Below are 23,220 nucleotides of genomic sequence, written 5' to 3' on the forward strand. Positions count from 1 at the left end.
TCTGGGCTTCCCTGCTTAGGCTGCTGCCCCCGCGACCCGACCTTGGATAAGCGGAAGAAGATGGATGGATGGATGGATTAAGTAAAGAAATCGAACATTGTACTAATATGATCTAATTTATGAAACTGTTCAAACTCAAAGGGTTTACAAAGTACAAAAAAGAAGAACCATGATAAACATTCTGAACTTATTGATAATCGTGTATGAAATACAACATATTCACTAATTATTAAAAAGAAACTCAAACAACAACTCCATCTTCTACAGTCCTTAACATTTGTGGAGGGTATTGCGAGTGTTACCTTTATGGCCGCTGGGTGGCAGCCCTGTGTCGCCATCACTGCGACGTCAGGAAAAAAATAGACGAAGAAGAAGAACAAAAATGAGCAGCGCTAAAGTGCTACAGCAAAACATTTTAGTGTCCCTTTATATTTTCGTGTATAAATATTTATAAGAATATCCAGTATATTCTCTAGTGTTGTTGCTAACGCGTAAGAAAAATGAATGAAATTGTGATGGAAAGCGAACCTCAGTTTGGAGTCGCCGAAGCTTGGGACAACGTCACAGCAGCACTGGTCAGTATTGAAGCTAATCTTGTTCAAATCAACACTTGAACTCTTTAAACATAAATATGACTTGTGTTGTTTACTTGAGGAAAAGAAGACCCTAATTCTGACTCTCTTCTGGTCTTGATCAGATGTGTCCTGGCAGGAAGGTGGACCAGAACCTGTCAGACTCCCTAGTTGTGTTGGCCGGGCAAGGTCTGGGTCAGCTGCTGGCCAGCTGGTTACTGGAGACGCTGCAGATGCGTCTGTCGTCTTCCGTGGTTCCGGAGTTCTGGTCTGGATTCAGGCAGGTGGAGAACGAGCTGGAGGAGAGAGGTCGGGCCTGGGTTCTCCTCACCGCGTTCCAGACTCTCCTTGACCGTCTCCAGCCGTTTTTGGGCAAGTTATCCTATTAGATGGTGAATTTGTTGGAAATTTGACGTTAATTCTTCTACTTCTTCTTCTAGTTGGCTTGGACAGGCTCGGAACGTGGCAGGATGAGGGCCGCGACGGACTGTGTGGACCGGGACCCGGGACCCTCCGGGAGCGGGCCTACACCGTCATCAGGGGTCTCCTCCTCTTCCCCCCGTCACGGGTTCTCCAGGATCGAGTGCTGGAGTTCTACAGCAGGACCTTCTCTGTGTATATGAAGCAGGAGGGGCAGGGCGGGGCCGTGGGCTCCGAGGCTCCAGATGCGGGCTCCTGCCCCGGCTGTGCGGTCCCAAATGAGGAGTGCTGGTGCGAGGAGGCCCTCAAACACCTGCATGAGCTCAGCCACATTCTGTGAGTTAAACAGTCGCTGTTGGTGCCTCTTGAACGTGCGCCACGTGATCCATCAAATGTGCGTGAAGGTCCAAGATGGAGCTGCTGGAGTGGGTCAGCTCGGACGCCGTCACCTCCATCCTGCATAGACTCATCGAGCGCTGGATGGAGCAGCACTGCAGGGGCGAGTACGAGCGCTCCTTCCTGCTCGACTTTCAGGAGGTAAGACTCTGGTCTTCATTTGTACAGCAGATTTTCATTTAGTTTTAGTCATAGGCTTTGGCCAAATTGTATTTTTGTTTACTTTTAGTCGACAAAATCTATTTAGATGTAGTCATCTAAATTGATTTAGTTTTAGTCTAGTTTTAGTCATCCAAATTGATTTAGTTTCAGTCATCTAAATTGATTTAGTTTTAGTCTACTTGTAGTCGACTAAATTGATTTGGTTTTAGTCTGGTTTTAATAATTAAATTGATTTAGTTTTAGTCTTGTTTTAGCTGACTAAATTGATTCAGTTTTAGGCATCTAAATTTATTTAGTTTTAGTGTATTTTAGTCATCTAAATTGATTTAGTTTTAGTCATCTAAATTGATTTAGTTTTAGTCTACTTGTAGTCGACTAGATTGGTTTAGTTTTAGTCTACTTTTAGTCATCTAAATTGATTTAGATTTGTTCTACTTTTAGTCCGCTAAATTGATTTTATTTTGGTGTAGTTTTAGTCATCTAAATTCATTTAGTTTTAGTCTACTTGTAGTTGACTAAATTGATTCAGTTTTAGTCATCTAAATTGATTTAGTCTTGTTTTAGTCATCCAAATTGATTTAGTTTTAGTAATCTGAATTGATTTAGTTTTAGTAATCTGAATTGATTTAGTTTTAGACTACTTTTAGTCGACTAAATTGATATTGTTTGGGTCTAGTTTATAGTCGACTAAATTGATTTAGTTTTAGTCATCCAAATTGATTTAGTTTTAGTCATCTAAATTGATTTAGTTTTATTCTACTTGTAGTCGACTAAATTGGTTTAGTTTTAGTCATCTAAATTGATTTTGTTTTAGTCTACTTTTAGTCGACTAAATTTATTAAGTTTTAGTCATCTAAATTGATTAAGTTTTAGTCATCTAAATTGATTAAGTTTTAGTCTGGTTTTAGTCATCCAAATTGATTCAGTATTATTCTACTTGTAGTCGGCTAAATTGGTTTAGTTTTAGTTTAGTTTTAGTCATCTGAATTGATTGTTTTGGTTTAGTTTTAGTCATCTAAATTCATTTAGTTTTCGTCTACTTTTAGTTGACTGAATTTATTCAGTTTTAGTCTTGTTTTACTTGACTAAATTGATTCAGTTTCAGTCATCTAAATTGATTTAGTTTTAGTCTAGTTTTAGTAATCTAAACTGATTTAGTTTTAGTCATCTAAATTGATTTAGTTTTAGTCACTTTCAGTCAACTAAATTGGTTTAATTTTAGTCGAGTTTTAGTTATCTAAATTGATTTAGATTTTGTCTACTTTTAGTCGACTAAATTGACTTTGTTTTGGTCTAGTTTATAGTCGACTAAATTGATTTAGTTTTAGTCTAGTTTTAGCCGACTAAAATTATTTAGTTATAGTTAACTTTTATTTGACTAAATTGATTTAGTTTTAGTGTAGTTTTGGCATCTAAATTCATTTAGTTTTAGTCTACTTGTAGTTGACTAAATTGATTTAGTTTTAGTCTTTTTACTTGACTAAATTTATTAAGTTTTAGTCATCTAAATTGATTTAGTTTTAGTATAGTACAACTACATTAATTTAGTTTTAGTTGACGAAATCTATTTAGTTTGAGTTGACTTCATTGATTTAGTTATAGTCATCTAAATTGATTTACTTTTAGTCTGTTTTTAGTAGAGCACATAGTTTTTGTTTGGTCTAAATTGATTTAGTTTTAGCCTAGTTTAAGTCAACAAAATGTATTTAATTTTAGTCTAGTTTTAGTAATCTAAATGTATTTAGCTTTATTTACTTTTGGTCGACTAAATTGATTTAGTTTTAGTCTAGTTTAGTCATCTATATTGATTTAGTTTTAGTCTACTTTTAGTTGACTAAAATGATTTAGTTTTAGTCAAGTCATCTTTGAAGCTGTCTTAAAACCACTTTAATTAAATTAATTAGATTATTAAATTCACAACAAGACGTGCACTCCATGAACATATCAAAAAGTACATTTCACAATAACCTTAATGTGTGTTATTATTTTAGCTGAAATTAAGCATGTTTTTAATAGTTGAATATCATGTGACTAAAATTGTCATATGAAGAAACAAAGTAGTTATATTCTATATTGTGTACAACGACACAATTGATGTCTTGGCCACTGGCCTGTTTAAATACAGCAAACATATAAATCTAGAATGTATATATATATATATATATATATATATATATATATATAAAATGTGTACGGTATGTATGTGTGTATATACTGTATATGTTCATCCCTACAAGTCTGTTTCACAGGTTTCTCTGCTCTTCAGGGGAGTTTATTGAAGCGTCAGACGCTTCAATAAACTTCCCCGAAGAGCAACATTTTCGTCTTGTTTTATTCGTTGACTAAATAGTCAGTTAATTTGGTTATTATTTTAGTCAACGTGCAATTGTTTTGATTAGTTATTCTACTTAAGTCAGGGGAAAATAGGTCGTTGACGATACCTTAGACAAAGATTTTTAGTCAACAAAATAAAGTAGCGCTCGCATCTTGCAAGCCCTTCAGGAGCTCTTCTTCACACGTCCACTCTCCGTGCGCAGTGGCTGGAGCTGGTGGTGGGCTGGCTGGGCCGGGTCTTCGCCAGCCACATCCAGGGTGCGGCGTCTTCCAGCTCGGTGCTGAAGCAGTGGAGATGCCACATGCACCAGTTCTTCTGCAGGATCTACGTCAACATGAGGATCGAAGAGCTCTTCAGCATCATCCGAGGTGAGCGAGGATCGCCGACATGTTTGCATTTCAAGAGGCGCTCATTGTCTTCCTCTTTCAGACTTCCCAGAATCCAAAGCCGCCATTGAAGACCTCAAGTTCTGTTTAGAAAGAACCAACCAACGCCAGCAGCTCCTCACCTCGCTCAAATCCACGTTTGAGAGCCGTCTGCTGCACCCTGGTGAGCTTGGATTGTCTCCTTTTTCTTTGAGGGCCACATTGCAGTTATGTACCACTGCTTTTTATAGAATTCTGCCAACTTAGCTGCCAGTTTTTTACCCGAAAAAATTTGGTACCATTTTTTTATTTACAGTAAACAACAACCATAGATTTTACAAAAAAAACTGGCAGCTCATTTAATACAATTTTACTGTAAAATGTATGGTGTTTTTTACAACGTATTATTGTATATTGAAAAGCACTGTTTTTTAAATTCTGGCAACTGCCAGTTTTTTACTGAAATACAAATGTGGTACAGTTTTTTCCATTTACCGTAATACACTGTAAAAACAACAACTGTATGTTTTACAGATAAAAAAATGGCAGCTCAGTCGTCAGAATTTTACTGTAAAATTTACGGTGGTTTTTACAACATATTATTGTAAATAGAAAAACAGTACCACTGTTTTTTGCTTTTTTTTTATCCTGGCATTTGAGCCAGAATAAAACAATGTTGTTGGTTTTCCATTTACAGTACACCGTAGAAACATCAGCCATACATTTTACTGTAAAAAACTGACAACTCAGTCACCAGAATTTTACTGTAAACTATGTTTGTTTTACAACAATTTAGCGTACATGGAAAAACAGTACAACTGTTTTGTTACGGCGAAAAACTGGCAGCTTAGTTGGCAGAGTTTTACTGCAAAATTTAGGGTGGTTTTTACAACATATTACTGTAAATGCTATGAGTACTACACCGTAAAAACAGCAACTGTAGATATTCACTGCAAAAAAGAAAACAAATGTTTTTTCATCTATGTTGTAGAAAAACAACAACCCAAAAACACTATATATTCTGGTGACTGAGTTGCCAAGTTTTTACAATAAAATTTGCTATTGTTGTTTTTACGGTTTATTACTGTAAATGAAAAAACAGTACCATTGCTTTTTACAGAAAAAAACAAGCAGCTTCATTGCCAGAATTTTTACAACAGGTTTTTGTTAATGGAAAAACAGTGGCAGTTTTTTTCATTTTTTTTTTTACCGTAACCATAGACCGTAAAAACAACAACTGTAGATTATACGTTAAAAAAAATGGCATTAAAAAAACTGTGGTTTAGTTTTTTTCAATTTACAGTAAAGTACTGTAAAAAAAACAAAAAAAAACACTATAAAATCTCTTGTAATTTTTACAGTGTACAGTTTGATGGATAACTTGCTTTGAAATCATAAGATACTTAAGTATTTATTTTGACCAAAAATGTTTGGAAAGTATGATATAATAATTGTTCCAATATTGAATAAGATTAAAAGGTATGCAATTTCATGCAGTACATATATTTCAAAATGAAAATTACAAATACATTTATTAATAAAAAATAAGGTACTTTATTAAGTATACTGTATTATTTTGGGCCACATCTGGCCCTGGTGCCTTGAGTTTGACACATGTGTCTTAAAGCGACAATACGTAGAATAATAGACAGTGTCGTCTCTCCTCAGGTGTCCACACGTCTGACATCCTCACCGTTTACATCTCGGCTATCAAGACACTTCGCGAGCTGGACCCGTCCATGGTCATCCTGCAGGTGGCCTGTCAGCCAATCCGAAAATACCTCAGGTGATTCCCGATGGGGACACGCCCCCTCTCGACAGTGCCAGTTAAACAGGCGTTTGAGAAACTGTTGTGCCATCAGGACGCGCGAGGACACGGTGCGGCAGATTGTGGACGGCTTGACCGGTGACGCAGTGACCGGCTGCACCGACCTGGCCTCGGAGCTGTCCCGGGGCGACCCGGTCACTCTGGAGATGCAGGACAGCGACGAGGAAGGCGGCGATCCGGAGAGCTGGACTCCGGACCCCACCGACGCCGTTGCCGGTCAGTGATTGCACCGCAGGAGGGTTTTAGCTCAGATGTGCGCGTGGCTCACGTTGTGTTTGCCTGCCAGACAAGTCGGGCCCCAAGCGGCGCTCTTCCGACATCATCAGCCTGCTGGTCAGCATCTACGGCAGTAAGGACATCTTCATCAACGAGTACAGGACCGTGCTGGCCGACCGGCTACTGCAGCAGCTCAACTACAACACCGCCAGGTACGCCGCCCAGGTCCCCGCTCTTCCTCTGGACCCAAGTGCTCGTCTTGTGTGTTGTCAGGGAGATTCGCAATGTGGAGCTGCTGAAGCTTCGCTTTGGAGAGTCACACATGCATTTCTGCGAGGTCATGCTGAAGGTAACAATGCTCTCGTCTTCTTCCTCCTCCACATGACACACTACAAACCTGTGCAGCTCGATCAGCCTTCATGTTGTCCGTGTGCTACCTACTCCTCCATTTGGCCAAGGTGGTCACAGTTTCAAACTATGTGAAGAACTACACACGGCACTGTAGTGGAGGAAGGGACTGTTTCCATGCACACAATATTTATAATAAGAATAACCAACACATTCACAACCAGAATTTGCAATTTCAATGCTTGAATGTCCAGGGAGAGTGCAGTATGTGGATGTTGAAATAGTTCGAAAGGATTGAGAAATGTGGACTATGGAGAGGTTTGTTTGTTGCCCGTTCATTTTCAGGGGGGGAAAATTCCGGGTAATCAGGGAATTTTCGGAACTGGGAAACATGCTGGCTTGAATTTCAAGGGTGGATAGAATAGAATAGAATAGAATAGAAAGTACTTTATTGATCCCTGAGGGAAATTCAGATGAAGTGTGTGGATGGTGGAACAGTTCAAATTGGATGAGAAATGTGGAATATGCAGTTGTAATATGCAGTATATTTCCCATTCATCATCAACGGGGAGAAAATTCCTGCAAATTCCGGGAAAACCGGGAATTTGTAAGAAGAAAAAAATGACAACTTTTGTTGTCCCAACTAAGAAGAATGTTTTGAAGGTAGAATGGTCAAAAACGGTTGAAAAATGTGGACTGTGAAAACTTTCCAGGAAGAGGTGAAAATAGGGCTTTGGAAAACCAGGTATTCTGGGAATTCCTGGAATTTTTTGAACTTGGAAAATGGTAGTTTGATTGTCCAAGGTGAGGTGAGTGTGTGGATGGTGGAACGGTTTGATTCGGTTGAGAAATGTGGGAATTGTGCAAGTTCGAAAAATGACTCATTATTTTCCATGGAAAATTGTCCCGGAAAATCGGGTAACCTGGGATATTTTTTACATTTTTTGAAGGGAGCTCACGATTCCTGGTTGAGCCAAAGGTTTTGATAATGGAACGGTTCCGATCGAATGAAAACTGTGGGCTGTGGAATGTGCCAAACTTTTGCGGCGGAATAATAATAATAGATTATTTTTATGGTGTAGAATTGCATATGTGTAACGCTTGGACATTCACACAATAATGTTGCTAATAAGGTCATGACATCAAAACAAATAACCCAAAATGTTATGTTTTGTTTGTCATAAGCTGATGAAATCATTGCAGTTGTACCTCGGGATGCAAGGCAAGTGTATTGAGAGAGCACAATCCGTACACGAAAATCATCATAAAAACAATCAAATTAAAATCAAGGAGTGTACATCAAATATTCCCAGTTGTCATGTGCACAATTATATAAAAGGGTTTTCAGCCTGGATTTGAACATTGCCAACTAGGGGTGTAAAAAAAAATGTATTTTAGGATTCTTATTTGGAACGATTCTTAATTATTAAAAAAAAAAAAATCTATTTAAAATCTTTCCTGTCCAGCCACTCAGGCAAATCATATTGTTGATGTAGATGATCATTTCTGCTGTACAGATTTACTTTATAAAATACAGGTGTTACTTCTCTTGTTGCCTTATTTGTATTTGACTTTATTAAATGTTTGGGTAGAATTTTATTAAACAAAACCAGGTTTCCTTTAAGTAATACAGAAATGTATCACAGCTGTTTATCTATTTTATGGAGGAATGTAGTTAATCATAGAACTAGCACCCGATGTTATTAAAAAGGTATTGATTTTGAATCGAGAATCGATTCTGAATCAAATCGCTACCTCCCACAATCAAATTGAATCGTGTGTTGCCCAAAGATTCACAGCCCTCTTGCCAACGTTTAGGCCCATCTCACATCTTCTGGAAGATTATTCCAGATTTTAGAAGCATAAAACCAACGCAGCCACACCAAGACTACGTTTACACTGCGGGCCAAAGTGGCCCAAAGCGGATTTTTCCGAAATCTGATTTTTTTCCAACTGACTGTTTACACTGCAAGTAAAATGTGATCTTTATTAGACTCCAGTATAAACGTGCATAGGCCCCAATGTGGCCTCGACGTCACTTGCATTCGCAGTTCGATAAAGTGAAAACTAATGAGGTTGACCGTATTCCGTAAATGAACAAGGAAGTTGCTGCTACAACTACAAAATAAATAGGAGTAGCTACACCTTAAAAATGAGTGTGTTTTACATGAAAATAAAGTAATATTGTGGATATATATATAGTGTAATATATTTGGGAGGGTTTAGTATTTTTATGGCTGTTAAGTAGAGGCAATAGGGACAAAAATGTCAATTCTAGTCCTTCAATAATCGCTATTTCTTCGGAAAAAAAGCATGTATTGTAAATTCCAGACTGTAAGTCGCTACTTTTTTCCTACACTTTTGACACTGCGGCTTATATAACGAAGCAGCTAATTTATGGATTTTTCTTTGCTAATGGCCATAATATAAAATAATTGTATTTTTGCTATATCGCCGTCTTTTCGACGAGTTAGCTCACTGCATGTGATGCAGTGTCATTTCATTTATCAAGTGCTTTTTTTTCCCAACTGGAGTGCATTTCAGAGTTTCTAGCCATCCATAGCGGTACTTCTTGTATAGATTTTTCATTCATCACTCCAAGCAAAGTTTGTAAGTTTTACAATATAACTAAAACTGCTTATATTTACTAAACCGTCCCATGTGTGATGTCTGTAGGAGTGTTTTCAGGTATATTTGTACGTGCTAACGTAATGTAATGAAGCTAGCGTTGTTACCATTAGCTAATATGCTAACTCTTTTACGAGCGTCTGTGTTAGTATTATTAACTTACAATGGCATTGTTTTGTATTGTTTAAGTTTCATAAATTCCTCAGTAACTTCACCAAAATGTCACCTTGGATTTATTGAGTCCATTTAGCTGATTAAAGAGCTGGCTTCCACAGCTAGTGGGTACATGACGGTGACTTCTGTTTTGTTTGATCAGCCGTTTTACTGTCAGGGTTACATACACCGTTTGGAAACAATTAAGGTATGTAAATAAACATTTACACAATATTACTGTGTAAATAACTCATTTCACAATGTATATATCTGCGACGTATGGTCCAGTGCGGCAATATATTTAAAAATGTTTTTTAGTGGGTGCAGCTTTTTACTCTATAGTGCTCTATAGTCCAGAAAATACGGTAATACTGTGTGTATATATATATATATATATATATATATATATATATATATATATATATATATATATATATATATATATATATATATATATATATATATATATACACACACACACTACCGTTCAAAAGTTTGGGGTCACCCAAACAATTTTGTGGAATAGCCTTCATTTCTAAGAACAAGAATAGACTGTCGAGTTTCAGATGAAAGTCCTCATTTTCTGGCCATTTTGAGCGTTTAATTGACCCCACAAATGTGATGCTCCAGAAACTCAATCTGCTCAAAGGAAGGTCAGTTTTGTAGCTTCTGTAACGAGCTAAACTGTTTTCAGATGTATGAACATGATTGCACAAGGGTTTTCTAATCATCAATTAGCCTTCTGAGCCAATGAGCAAACACATTGTACCATTAGAACACTGGAGGGATAGTTGCTGGAAATGGGCGTCTATACACCTATGTAGATATTGCACCAAAAAACAGACATTTGCAGCTAGAATAGTCATTTACCACATTAACAATGTATAGAGTGTATTTCTTTAAAGTTAAGACTAGTTTAAAGTTTTCTTCATTGAAAAGTACAGCGCTTTTCCTTCAAAAATAAGGACATTTCAATGTGACTCCAAACTTTTGAACGGTAGTGTATATATATATATATATATATATATATATATATATATATATATATATATATATATATATATATATATATATATATATAATTAGGGCTGTGAGTCTTTGGGTGTCCCACGATTCGATTCAATATCGATTCTTGGGGTCACGATTCGATTCAAAATAGATTTTTTTTTCAATTCAACACGATTCTCGATTCAAAATAGATTTTTTTCCCGATTCAAAACGATTTTCTATTCATTCAATACATAAGATTTCAGCAGGATCTACCCCAGTCTGCTGACATGCAAGCAGAGTAGTAGAATTTTGTAAAAAGCTTTTATAATTGTAAAGGACAATGTTTTATCAACTGATTGCAATAATGTAAATTTGTTTTAACTATTAAATGAACCAAAAATAGGACTTATTTTGTCTTTGTGAAAATATTGGACACAGTGTGTTGTCAAGCTTATGAGATGCGATGCAAGTGTAAGCCACTGTGACACTCTTTTTTTTATTTTTTTTTTTATAAATGTCTAATGATATTGTCAATGAGGGATTTTTAATCACTGCTATGTTGAAATTGTAACTAATATTGATACTGTTGTTGATAATATTCATTTTTGTTTCACTACTTTTGGTTTGTTCTGTGTCGTGTTTGTGTCTCCTCTCAATTGCTCTGTTTATTGCATTTCTGAGTGTTGCTGGGTCGGGTTTGGTTTTGGAATTGGATTGCATTGTTATGGTAATGCTGTGTATTGTTTTGTTGGATTGATTAATTAAAAAAATAAGAAATTAAAATAAATAAATTAAATAAAAAATAGATTTTTTTAAAATGAAAATCGATTCTGAATCGCACAACGCGAGAATCGCGATTAGAATTCGAATCGTTTTTTTCCCACATCCCTAATACATATATATATTACATATAGCCTATTATTTGCACACTATTGACTAGTGATGCACTGAAAATTTGGGCATATAAAAGAGACTTTGCTCACCGAAACTGGATGTTGTGAAAAAATATCCACTTCGACTGGCGACTGCGTCTTTCTTGGCGCACACGAATGACTTAGCTCGCCCAAAGATGACGAAAAAGTCACATACGGGTTGCATTCAGGTCCCATTGCGTTTAGACTGGAGTCACATTTGAAAAGATCAGATTCCAACCGGATTCAGGATTACCTCCTGACGTGGCCTGAATCTGATGCCAAAAGATCAGATTTGAAGCACTTTAGAGCGTTAAGACTCGCAAAAAAAATCAAATCTGTGTAACTTCAGGGCAAATAAAATCTGATTTGATGTGCAGTGTAAACGAGGCCCATGTTTGGTCCTGACTCTGAGCACCCGCAGGAGACCACTCTCTGAGGTTCTCAGAGCTTGAGATGGTTCATATGGTTCTAACATGTCAGAGATGTACTTTGGTACAAGACCACGAAAAGACTTGTACACAAGTAAAGCTGTTTTAAAGTATATTATTTGAGCAATAGGAAGCCAGTGTAGTGATTTAAGCTCTGGGCTAATATGGTCGTATTTCCTGGTTCTAGTCAGGACTCGAGCTGCAGCATTCTGGATGTACTGCAGCTGGTTTAGAGAGCCCAATGAAAAGGCCAGTAGTCTAACCTTCTGGAGACAAAGGAATGGATTACTCTTTCTAAGTCTGATTTCCACTGATTTTAGCAATGTTGTTCAAAAGCTGCTGATGTTATTGACTTAATGTGGCTGTTAAATTTTAAGTCTGAGTCCATTTTTACCTCTATATTTCTAACCTGATTATTAGGTTTCAAGGAGAGGGTCTCAAGGTGATGAATGATAGTTTCTCTTTGCTCCTTTGGGCCAAAGAATGATTTCTGTTTTATTTGAGTTTAGCTGAAGAAAATTGTTTTGCATCCACACACTGATCTGCAGCGGAAAAAAACGTTCACCTGCCGTCAAGGACACATAGATCTGAGTGTCTTCTCGTTGTTGTGGTAGGACACATTGCAGCTGCGTATTAATTGGCCTAGTATCGGGTGTAGAATGTAAAAGTTCAGTCATACTTTCCTAGAAGATATATTTCTCAGATTTAACTCACTTTTCCCACATTTAGCTCATTTCCATCACATTTAAGTTTAATTCCAATGTTTACTTTAAATATTATATCTAAATGCTAAATATAAATTTAAATCTAAATGTTATGTGTAAACCTAAATCTTAAATACAAATGTTCAATCTAAACCTCAATGTTCAATCTAAATCTTAAACATTGAATCTAAATGATGAAGCTAAACCCAAATGTTAAATCTAAACCTAAATGTTAAATTTAAATCTTAATGTTAAATCTGAACCTAAATGTTGAATCTGAGTTAAGTGAGTTATATCTGAGAACAGTGAGTTAATTCTAAGAAATATATGCTAGAAAAGTGTGACTGAACTTTTACATTCGGCACCCCATAGCCTAGCCATAGCATGAAGAGTAGGGGTCCAAGAATGTAGCCCTAAGGAACCCCACAGGTCATAGCCATTTGGTCAACGATACAGTTACCAATTTCAGCAAAGTATGTCCTGTGATTTTATTTGTCACCTTGATTAGATCGGTTTCAGTGTTGTGGTGAGGCACAGGGCCTGATTGGAAAGTATCAAACACATTGTTAAACAGGATAAAGTCACTAAGCCGTTGGTTGACAACTTTTTCTTGGACAAAAATGGCAGGTTTGATATGGGCCGATAGTTGTTCAGTACAGGCTGTCTGTCGACTAATTGTGTAGGCTTTAGGTTTTGTGTCTCTCCACCACTTGTTGGCGCAGTGAATGTCACAGTGAACCCAGTAAGATCCGACCAAAACATCCGGTCTTACTCGCTAGCATTAGCTTATAGCTAGAAGGACATAACTTTGTTTTTCAAAGCACGGTTGTGAAGACAGTGAGTGTGAAGGACAGTACGGAGAAAAAGAAGTGAATGATATTCATTGAATTAAATAAAGAAATCATCAAAAAGATGACAGAGCGTGCAGCTCGCTAACTTGGTAAAGCAGTTGGAGCGTAGTACTGCTAGTTTGCACCATATTAGGCAGGATTATTCCATTACACCAGCTAAGGATGTTAAAATATCTAAACATTTATCCATGAAAATATTGAGAAGCTGTAGATGGTGTGTTCGACATAAAAGCAGCTAGAAATAGATACCATAGAAGTCCAGTACAAGGTAAATACTGTAAATTTTTATTACATAAAACTACTGTACTTGTTTGTACTACATTCCGTTGTATTGTTTTACATAATACTTATTTTCTAAAAGTATGGTTTTTTTAAAAGGCATGATAAATGTTAAAATGGTGATGTTTTGGGGGCCCAGCTCTTGTCAACAAGCTGTCCCACCACTCTGGTCGCTTTGGTGTAGAACACATTAAAGCCTTCTACAGAAAGCTAGGAGTATCCAACAATGATTTCAAATTAGAAATGGTCACAGCTGATGAGGTGTTTAAAAAATTGAGCGCGCTCCACCCTAACAAGGCCACCGGCCTTGATAATATTCCCTCCAGATTCCTCAGGGACTCTGCCTCCATCATTGCCCCGATCATCACGCACATAATAAACCTATCAATTACACAAGGCCAAGTACCAAAAGATTTTAAGATAGCAAGAGTAACTCCCCTCTTTAAAAAAGGAAGCAAATTGGAACCTGGCAACTACCGACCTGTTTCTATTCTCAGCTCCATTTCGAAAGTAATGGAGAAAATAGTTTATGAACAGGTCGATAGTTACCTTGCCACTAATAAACTCATGTACAAATTCCAATACGGCTTCAGAACTAACCACTCCACTGACACATGCCTTCTCTATCTGACCGACCACATCAAACATGAGGTGGACGCGGGCAAATACTGCGGCATGGTCATGCTGGACCTTCAGAAGGCCTTTGACACCGTTAACCACGCTATACTGTTGGATAAGCTCAGAGCAATCGGATTTAACAAAACCTCTTGGAGCTGGATGCAGTCTTACTTGGAGGGGAGGGAGCAGGTGGTAGAGGTGAACGGCACCATGTCCCCCCCTCTCAGTGAGCTGTGGAGTCCCCCAAGGCAGTATATTGGGACCTTTACTGTTCCTAATATACATAAACGACACGTCATCGGCATGCGACTGTGAATTGTTTTTGTTTGCGGATGACTCTGCCTTGCTGGTATCCGACAAGGACAAGTCACAGGTGGAGAAAATCCTCAGTGCTGAGCTCTGTAGAACTTGCACCTGGCTCGCTGACAACAAGCTATCCATCCACTTGGGTAAAACAGAATCCATCCTGTTTGGGTCCCACATCAAACTTAAGAGAGTCAATGACTTCAACATAAAAGTAGGTGACAGTGTCATCACCAGGAAAGATGAGGTCACCTACCTAGGTTCCATTCTAGAGGCTAACCTTTCCTGTGACAAAATGGCAACCAAGGTAATCAAAAAGGTTAACCAACGAACGAGATTTCTCTACAGAATTTCCTCTCTGGTCAACAAAAGCACCTTGAGGATTCTGGCGGGAACTCTCGTTCAACCCTTTTTCGATTATGCATGCACCTCCTGGTACCCTAGCACCTCCAAAACCCTCAAATCTAAACTCCAAACATCTCAGAACAAGCTAGTCAGGTTACTTCTAGACCTCCACCCCAGATCCCACCTCACTCCTACCCACTTCTCTAAAGTGGGCTGGCTCAAGGTGGAGGACAGAGTTAAACAACTTGCACTGAGCCTAGTCTATAAAATCCGCTACACCTCCCTGATACCGAAGTACATGTCAAACTACTTCCTTAACGTAAATGACCGCCATAACCACAACACCAGGGGGTGCTCCACTAACCACGTTAAACCCAGATTCCGAACTAACAAAGGTCTTAACTCATTCTCTTTCTATGCCACATCAATGTGGAATGCGCTCCCAACAGGTATAAAAGAAAGGGCATCTCTATCCTCCTTCAAAACCGCAATAAAAGTTCACCTCCCGGCAGCTACAACCCTAAACTAACACCCTCCCCGGATTGCTAATAATCAAATGTAAACAATCAAATGCAGATACTTTTTCTTTTTCTTATGCCTTCTGATCTCTCTCTCTCTCTCTCTCTATGTCCACTACTTGATGTCCATACCCCCCCCCCACCCCTGATTGTAAATAATGTAAATAATTCAATGTGATTATCTTGTGTGATGACTGTATTATGATGATAGTATATATGATAGTATATATCTGTATCATGAATCAATTTAAGTGGACCCCGACTTAAACAAGTTGAAAAACTTATTCGGGTGTTACCATTTAGTGGTCAATTGTACGGAATATGTACTTCACTGTGCAACCTACTAATAAAAGTCTCAATCAATCAAAAACCAATGAATTTGATTTTAAATCATTTGGCAATTCTAGTTTTTGAAGTACAAACTGCAAACCAGGAACAATTAAAGTTGTATCCCGAGGTACTTGTGTATTTGTTCCACAGACAAGTGTCTTGTTGTTCACATGCTGAAATTATTAGTGTTGAATTATTAGTGTTGATTAATGCAGTCCATTATATTCCCCCCAAAAATATGGAATATTAAAAATGAAGTCCCAATCCACATTTTAAGAGCTGCAAAATCACCTTGATGGAATGATCCGTGTAAAAAAGGGTGTGCGGTATTTATTAGATAATAGAAGAATATTAATAACCATTGTAACGTCTGCTGCGTAGGACATGGCCGACTCTCGTCGCATTAACACGAACATCGGCGAGGAGGACTCAAGGTTGGGGGAGGAGCCTGCGTCCTCGTGGCTCTCGGCCATCATCCTGTCGTCTGAGTTCTGGCCAACATTGAAGGAGGAGAAGCTGGAGCTGCCGCCGCTTATCTGCAGCGCCATGGAGGCGTACACGCGGCGCTACGAGAAGCTGAAGGTAACCACGGCTGCCACACGCATGTTGCTCAGGTGAGCGCTCCCTAACGTCGGCGTGCTTTCAGGCCATGAGGACGCTGAGCTGGAAGCCTCACCTGGGCTCCGTCACTCTGGATGTGGAGCTGGAAGACCGCACGCTGAGCAACCTTAACGTCTCGCCAGTCCACGCCGCCATCATCCTGCACTTCCAGGACAAGAGTGGAGTATTCCAACGGTCGCTTCGCCACTCCCGTGTTCCTTTCTTCATGAAGTCGTTGTGCATTAGGTTCGTGGACACTGGAGGAGCTGAGCGTGGAGCTGAGCGTTCCTAAAGAGGTGGTGCACAGGAAGCTGGCGCTGTGGCAGCAGCACGGCGTGCTGCGGGAGGAGGGCGGCGGGCGTTACAGCGTACTGGAGAGAGGATCTTCCACAGAGGAGATGGAGAGAGGAGTCATGCTGATAGACAGCGACGAGGAGAGAGACTCCAACACCACCACGCAGTCGGAGCAGCGCGAAGAGAAGCTGCAGGTAAAATGCACGCCGCCTGCGCCCATCTTGTTTCAAGACGTGTGGAGGAACGCTCTCTGGTGCCTGCAGCTCTTCTGGGCCTACATCCAGGCCATGCTGACAAACCTGGACGCCATGACCCTGGAACGCATCCACTCCATGTTGAGGATGTTCGTCACCACGGGACCCGTTGTCACGGAGATGGACGTCAACGAGCTGGAGGCCTTCTTGCATAGGAAGGTCAGGGAGCATCAGCTGATGTTCTCTGCTGGGGTCTACAGACTTCCCAAGACCACCTGACACCTTACACCGCGTTCAAGTGCCACGGGACATTCTGCGCCTGTTTTTTCTACTTCCTGACGTCAAAGCGTGGCAGACACGATGGAGGTAAGACTTTATTATAGTTAAAAAATGAAAGCTCCTGGTCACATGTGTTAGTTTCTAGTTAGTTCCCTTTCAGTCACGTTGGATTGTGGCACAATAAAGTGCAAAAGTTTGTCTTCAACTTGCTGCTCCTCTAGTCCTAGACGAGTCCTTTCAAGCGTAAGAATAAGACAAGTAGAGGAGGCCACAGGTCACTTCCTGTCCTCAGCAGCATTTCTTTCCTCTCTTCCTGCGGTCTCGCTCTCTCTGCGCATTGATGTTCACAGTGTCCTTGTCGCGCTCTCGATCCCGCTCGGCTCGGCTCTGGCTCTGCTTCTTGGCCCGCAGCACCATGTGGGTGAAGGCCATGAACATCTGGAGCAAAACAGAAAGACGTTCGTTTACAACAGCAGCACGACGCAAACAAACATCGACCAATCACCTCCTCCACGTTGATGTTCTCTTTGGCGCTGGTCTCGAACACGGGCACCCTCACCGACTCTCCAAACTGCAAAGCATCCTGTGTATCCACCTGCTTCCTTGAGGGGTCATCATTCTTGTTTCCCACTGGATGGAAACAAGATTAAAACATCTGATTTTTGCACATCAACGTTGTCATCGTGGGGACAAACTGACCTAGAACTTTGCAGACGTTGTCACAGTTCTGAGAGATCTCATTTAACCACCGCTTGACGTTGACAAAGGACTCAGGATTGGTGACATCATACACGATGATGACACCGTGTGTGTTCCTGTAGTACCTGCTCAAACACACACACACACACACACACACTTTAGGTCAGGGGTGTTTAAACCTCGGCCTGTGGGCGACTTCAGTTTGGCCTGCGAGATACAAGTTTGATAAAAGCCCGTTGGGTGCCAACAAATTAATTTTGAATTTTCTAATTACTGCACATTTGCTGCCATCTTGTAGACAACGTGAGTAAAGCATGTCAACGACCATGAAGTTTACACAGCACAGCATTTCTTTATGACCTAATCCAAACAACCATTCCGACTCATGGTGCGAACTGCAACCCACATAAAAAGTCAACACACACGGTCACACAACACAATCTGCTTACTGAACTTTGTGGATATTACAACAAATGGCAAAGCACTATACATAATTCAAAATTAGACCCATTTAAATTCACTACAATGCGTGATGGGAAAATGCAAAACTCTCTCCACACTTGTTTGGCGTATTTTAGCTGCTTGATATTTCTGATTGTTTACAAAACTTTAAAGGAGGTCGTTACGGAAGTAAACAAGGTAGGAGTCAAACTTTCACATACTCTTAATATAATTTTTTTTATATTACACACACAGCGTCTTTAGCTCGTGCAGAGACTAGTGCGGTGCCGGTCCTCCAAACTAAACGTTTCTTACGTTGACGTGATGGTTCGGAATCTTTCCTGGCCCGCGGTGTCCCAAATCTGCAGCTTGATGCGCTCGCCGCCGATGTCCACCGTTCGGATCTTGAAGTCCACGCCGATAGTTGTGATGTAGCTTCCTGTCAGACCACCAGGAGGCGCCGGTCAGAAGATACTTAAAAACTCCCCAATGCGCCCATCCTCCTTTTCTACTTAACAAAACTTTAAGGGAGCCTATGAAATTATTATTGTAAGAAAACTATTTGCAAATGCGTATCTTAATCTTTGCCTCTGTAATACGATTTATGTGTCCCGTGTTTTAATTTGTGTGTCCGGATTTCGATTTGTGTGTGTGAGCATTTATTCAGATTTGTTTAAAGCAGGAACCCTGAAGGGCTGTCTTTTTACATGTGACTTTTGCGACACTTCTGCCGTGTACGATTTGTGTGTCCGTGCAGCGATCCGAACATTTTTAAAAGACACGAACATTTTAAAAGACTTGTCTGTCTGCAATTTCTCCTTTTCTTTCCATACACTCACCACTAGTGGGCACCTTGCACCCTCTCATGTTATTCTGTGGTAAAGCCACCACATTAAGGCTCTTTCCATCACTTTCTGTCAGTAAAAGTCCATGTTTTAGCAGTAACTTAGTTGTCAGAAGTATTTTTGTCTTCTTCAAATAAGTTCAGTAATGTTATCGGTCATCAAGTTGGGGTTTTTTCGGCAGGTGTGTCAGTGTCTAATGTTGATGTCAACACGGGATAACATGAGTGGGTGCAAGGCGCCGACGAGTGGTGCGTATAGGGAGAGAAAAGTTGAAGTTGCAGACAGATAAGTCTTTTTACACATTCAGATTACTGCACGGACACAAGTCTTATGCGGTAGAAGTGTCTCAAAAGTCACGTGTAAACAGGCATCCAATCAGGGTGCCTGTTTACATGTATCTGAATACACACTTTTTTTTTTCTTTTTTTTTTACACGGATCGAAAAGCCGACTGATAACTTTTCTTTTTTTTTTACACAAATATTATATTATATTATTCAGTACAGACGCAAACTAAAACATGCACCCATGGATATGATTACACCCACACTGATTGAGATACAGACACAGAAATTACAAAGTACACGCACATGTGACTGAGATTACAGATTCACAGATTGCAAATAGTTTTGCTACAATGATACAGTACTGCCATAGGGGCCCCCTCGTGGAGAATATTTTTGTGACAATCTGAAGGTTCTGATGTCAAAATAATCCAAGCCACCAGGGGGCTTTCTTTCTATAGTACGCTGTGATGGGTCAACCATTTGGGAACATCGCCTCTCAGCGTTGTGCATGTGAAAAATATGATATCAGTAATAATAATGTAGACGCCAACTGACCAGAGAAGGAATTGTCAGCAAAGCGGAGCAGGAGGCTGCTTTTCCCGACATCTGGGGATCATGGAGGACAAAGCGAGTGATCAGACATGAAATATGAAGTGAGAGAAGACAACGTTTAACTTACTAGAGTCGCCGATGATGAGTAGCTTAAAGAGATGATTGTAGTCTTTTCCCGCCATTATGACAACAAAGAAGAAGGCGTTGACGGGAGTCTGGGTCCTGTCCTTAGTCTTCAGACCAGGAAGCATCAGGAGACCATCAGCTCCAAAGTGGAGATCTAAGCTGCTCTCTGCTCCACTCACTCATGGCTGCACCAATCACAGCTCTGCATGCAAACATGAAGATTGGCCTCGCTCCTCGAGGACAACTATTCAAAAATCATCTTCCTCTCTTTGTCTGATGTTTGACAACAGGGTGAAGGGTCACTCGTTCCCTTAGAAGAGGAGGCCTGGATGAAGACAAAAGGGGAGACTTCTTGTTTCACAACGAGGAAGGATTAGTTTCCATGACCACATTACTAGTAAACACATCCATCACAGGAACCTAGGGACTTTTTAACACACTTCCAAATATGAGTCATGTTAAAAATATATTTTTTTCCAATGAATGACTTGTTCAAGTTAAAGGATGTGTGTCTGATAGTAAATTAGATGAAAGACGTGATGAACTTAGACAAGAACTTAAAATGAAAAACAAACAAGCCGGAACGTTATGTTGCGTTTCGTTGAAAGCGGAAGTGAGAATGTCCCGCATTCCAAACGAAAAAAAACCCGTAAACGAGCCTCTTTATATTTAGCTTTGACTCATGTATTACATTATTTATACTCAGCATAGCGTCCGTGTAATTGCTAATAATGACAAGCATTGTTAAGAAAATAATCTTTTAGCAAAAAAAAAAGTTGGCGAGACAATGAAACGGTTTGTTCATTAAAGAATGTTTGTTCTAAGAACAGCTCCACATTTATTCACCCATCAGTCCACAATTAATATACAAAATGTCATTTTCTTATCTACAGAGATTAGACATAAATAATGTCTCAAAGAGGCAAGTGGAACTTCCGTGTTTAAAAAATGCACTGGAACGCACCATCACTAACTATCAGTCACGTGACTTACGTATAATTCCGTGTTTAAACTTCACTAACTTTTAAAATGAGCTGCTTAGATCACTTTAATGATGTGCTACACAAACGGCTTTGATATCTATGAAGTGCAGCTGTATGCTAAGCTTGGCTAGCTCGAGAGCGACGCAGTGACGTCACGACACAACACCGTCCGGCTTTGAGCCAAACTTCGTTGTAGCTTTTCGCCTTTCCCATATAAATATGAACAACATAAAATATCACTTTGCTGTTGCTCATTTAGAACTACAGTAGCCGTTTTAGAGAAGATCTTTAATTCGGCAAACACATTTAGCACCAGAACTTCCATTTTGACAGTTTCAGCGCCCACTTCTCACGCAATGTTGGTGGATTCTGAGCGCTGAAAACAATGGAAAATTGAACGCAGTTCGTATTCTTTCCAAGAGACTCACTAAAAGGGATTTAGATCATGAAGAGTTATTGTTGGCTATTGTGTTGTTTGACAGCAAATAACGCCATCTTTCAAACATGTAGTCCGGTTATCAGTCCAGAACCGGACCTGACGCGGACTCTTTGCCAACGAAACTTGACAAGACCTCAAATAAACTTGCCCAAATGTGTTAAACTCACTCATGTTGTGACAGCTGGTCGGCAGGTTCCGCGAAGGCCTGGTTCTGCTCGGTGGAGTCCGGCCGTCTGGTACCGACCACACCTGATGACCCGCTATCATAGCATGCTGCCTTCACGGTGTGTGGGACAAAGCGGTGTCAAACACACACTGTGAGAATTCAGCGACAAAATATGTAAAAAATCAAATGCGATTCTTAACCCTTCCTATTAACAAAACTGGTATAACTAAGAATATTAGCAGAAATAATACATAAATAATTTCTCCATGTAGAAGTGGGCAATTATGTTGCGTTTTGGGGAAATGAAAGTAAGACATTGTTTGTTCCAACGCCCAACTTTGGACTCAGTGATTGAGTAAGATTTTTATTTAGGATAGGATAGGATAGACTTTATTCATCCCACTTAGGGGATTGAGGTGGTTGCAGTGCAGATTCAAAAAGTACACAAAAGTAAGGTAAAAACACATGCAAACAAGAGGAAGACATTAAAAAACACAAAATACATTAAAGAGCACAGAGCTATTGCAACCAGCCACCACTTCTACATACAGCTACAGAAGTACAACACAATCAATAAACCCCCAAAAAATGAGCAATAATAAATATTGCGCGCATACGATTGCACCATGAAAGTGGTGACATTTCTACATACAGCTACAAAAGTACAACACAAACAAAACCCCCCAAAAATGAGCAATAAATAAATATTTCACACATACGATTGCACCATGAAAGAGGCGCAAACAAAAGTACAACACAACAAAACCCCTCAAAAATGAGCAATAAATAAATATTGCGCACATACGATTGCACCATAAACGTGGCGCCATTCTACATACAGCTACAAAAGTACAACACAACCGAAAATAACCCCAAAATTAGCAATAAATAAATATTGCGCACATAGAGTAGAATAGAATAGAAAGTACTTTATTGATCCCTGGGGGAAATTCAGCACCACAGTTCGCTCACAATAAACAATAAACACTTGGGTATTTTTTATATGTGAATAACATAAATACAGTCTATTATACAGCATTATTCACATGTGAACACTATAAATACAGTCTATTATACAGCATTATTCACATGTGAACATGTATTGGGTATTATATGGGTATTATTATTATGTATTGGGTATTATCTGGGTATTATCTTCCACCCAACTCGTTTGAGTCGCACATTAAGAGTGTTACTAAAACGGCCTTCTTTCATCTCCGTAATATCGGTAAAATTCGTCCCATTTTGTCCACAAGCGATGCTGAGATCATTATCCATGCGTTCGTTACATCTCGTCTCGATTACTGTAACGTTTTATTTTCGGGCCTCCCTATGTCTAGCATTAAAAGATTACAGATGGTACAAAATGCGGCTGCTAGACTTTTGACAAAAACAAGAAAGTTTGATCGTATTACGCCTATACTGGCTCACTTGCACTGGCTTCCTGTGCACCTAAGATGCGACTTTAATGTTTTACTACTTACGTATAAAATACTACACGGTCAAGCTCCTGCCTATCTTGCCGATTGTATTGTACCATATGTCCCGGCAAGAAATCTGCGTTCAAAGAACTCCGGCTTATTAGTGATTCCCAGAGCCCAAAAAAAGTCTGC

The 23,220-nt window shown here is 39.5% G+C and overlaps 2 protein-coding genes across 3 annotated transcripts in view; one reads left to right on the forward strand and one right to left on the reverse strand.

The window, feature by feature from the left end:
* The first annotated feature begins 322 nt into the window (after positions 1-322).
* The window catches only part of anapc2 (anaphase promoting complex subunit 2), a 38,454-nt gene continuing 15,556 nt past the window's right edge, over positions 323-23,220 (forward strand). The window contains exons 1-14 of one of the 2 annotated variants that reach the window (XR_009826521.1): positions 323-575; positions 698-944; positions 1,013-1,328; positions 1,397-1,529; positions 4,088-4,253; positions 4,315-4,434; positions 5,919-6,036; positions 6,113-6,294; positions 6,365-6,506; positions 6,568-6,643; positions 16,085-16,285; positions 16,350-16,482; positions 16,550-16,791; positions 16,861-17,157. Coding sequence is in view for 1 of the 2 variants with exons in the window: in XM_062050372.1 (XP_061906356.1) it covers positions 501-575; positions 698-944; positions 1,013-1,328; positions 1,397-1,529; positions 4,088-4,253; positions 4,315-4,434; positions 5,919-6,036; positions 6,113-6,294; positions 6,365-6,506; positions 6,568-6,643; positions 16,085-16,285; positions 16,350-16,482; positions 16,550-16,791; positions 16,861-17,070 (2,361 nt within the window). In the remaining variant the exon portion in view is untranslated. Of the gene's footprint in view, positions 576-697; positions 945-1,012; positions 1,329-1,396; positions 1,530-4,087; positions 4,254-4,314; positions 4,435-5,918; positions 6,037-6,112; positions 6,295-6,364; positions 6,507-6,567; positions 6,644-16,084; positions 16,286-16,349; positions 16,483-16,549; positions 16,792-16,860; positions 18,925-23,220 lie in introns of those variants that run through there. The other variant, XM_062050372.1, reaches the window with a different exon arrangement.
* si:dkey-16l2.16 (ras-related protein Rab-35) lies at positions 17,153-21,764 on the reverse strand. Its single transcript, XM_062050374.1, has 7 exons — positions 21,609-21,764; positions 20,021-20,344; positions 19,897-19,947; positions 18,526-18,649; positions 17,770-17,894; positions 17,576-17,700; positions 17,153-17,508 (listed from the first exon to the last, which is right to left on the reverse strand). The coding sequence occupies exons 2-7, from the start codon at positions 20,142-20,144 to the stop codon at positions 17,359-17,361; spliced, it is 699 nt and encodes a 232-aa protein (XP_061906358.1). The 5' UTR covers positions 20,145-20,344; positions 21,609-21,764; the 3' UTR covers positions 17,153-17,358.

The sequence above is a fragment of the Entelurus aequoreus genome, linkage group LG06 (genome assembly GCF_033978785.1).
Source record: "Entelurus aequoreus isolate RoL-2023_Sb linkage group LG06, RoL_Eaeq_v1.1, whole genome shotgun sequence".
Classification (NCBI taxonomy): domain Eukaryota; kingdom Metazoa; phylum Chordata; class Actinopteri; order Syngnathiformes; family Syngnathidae; genus Entelurus; species Entelurus aequoreus.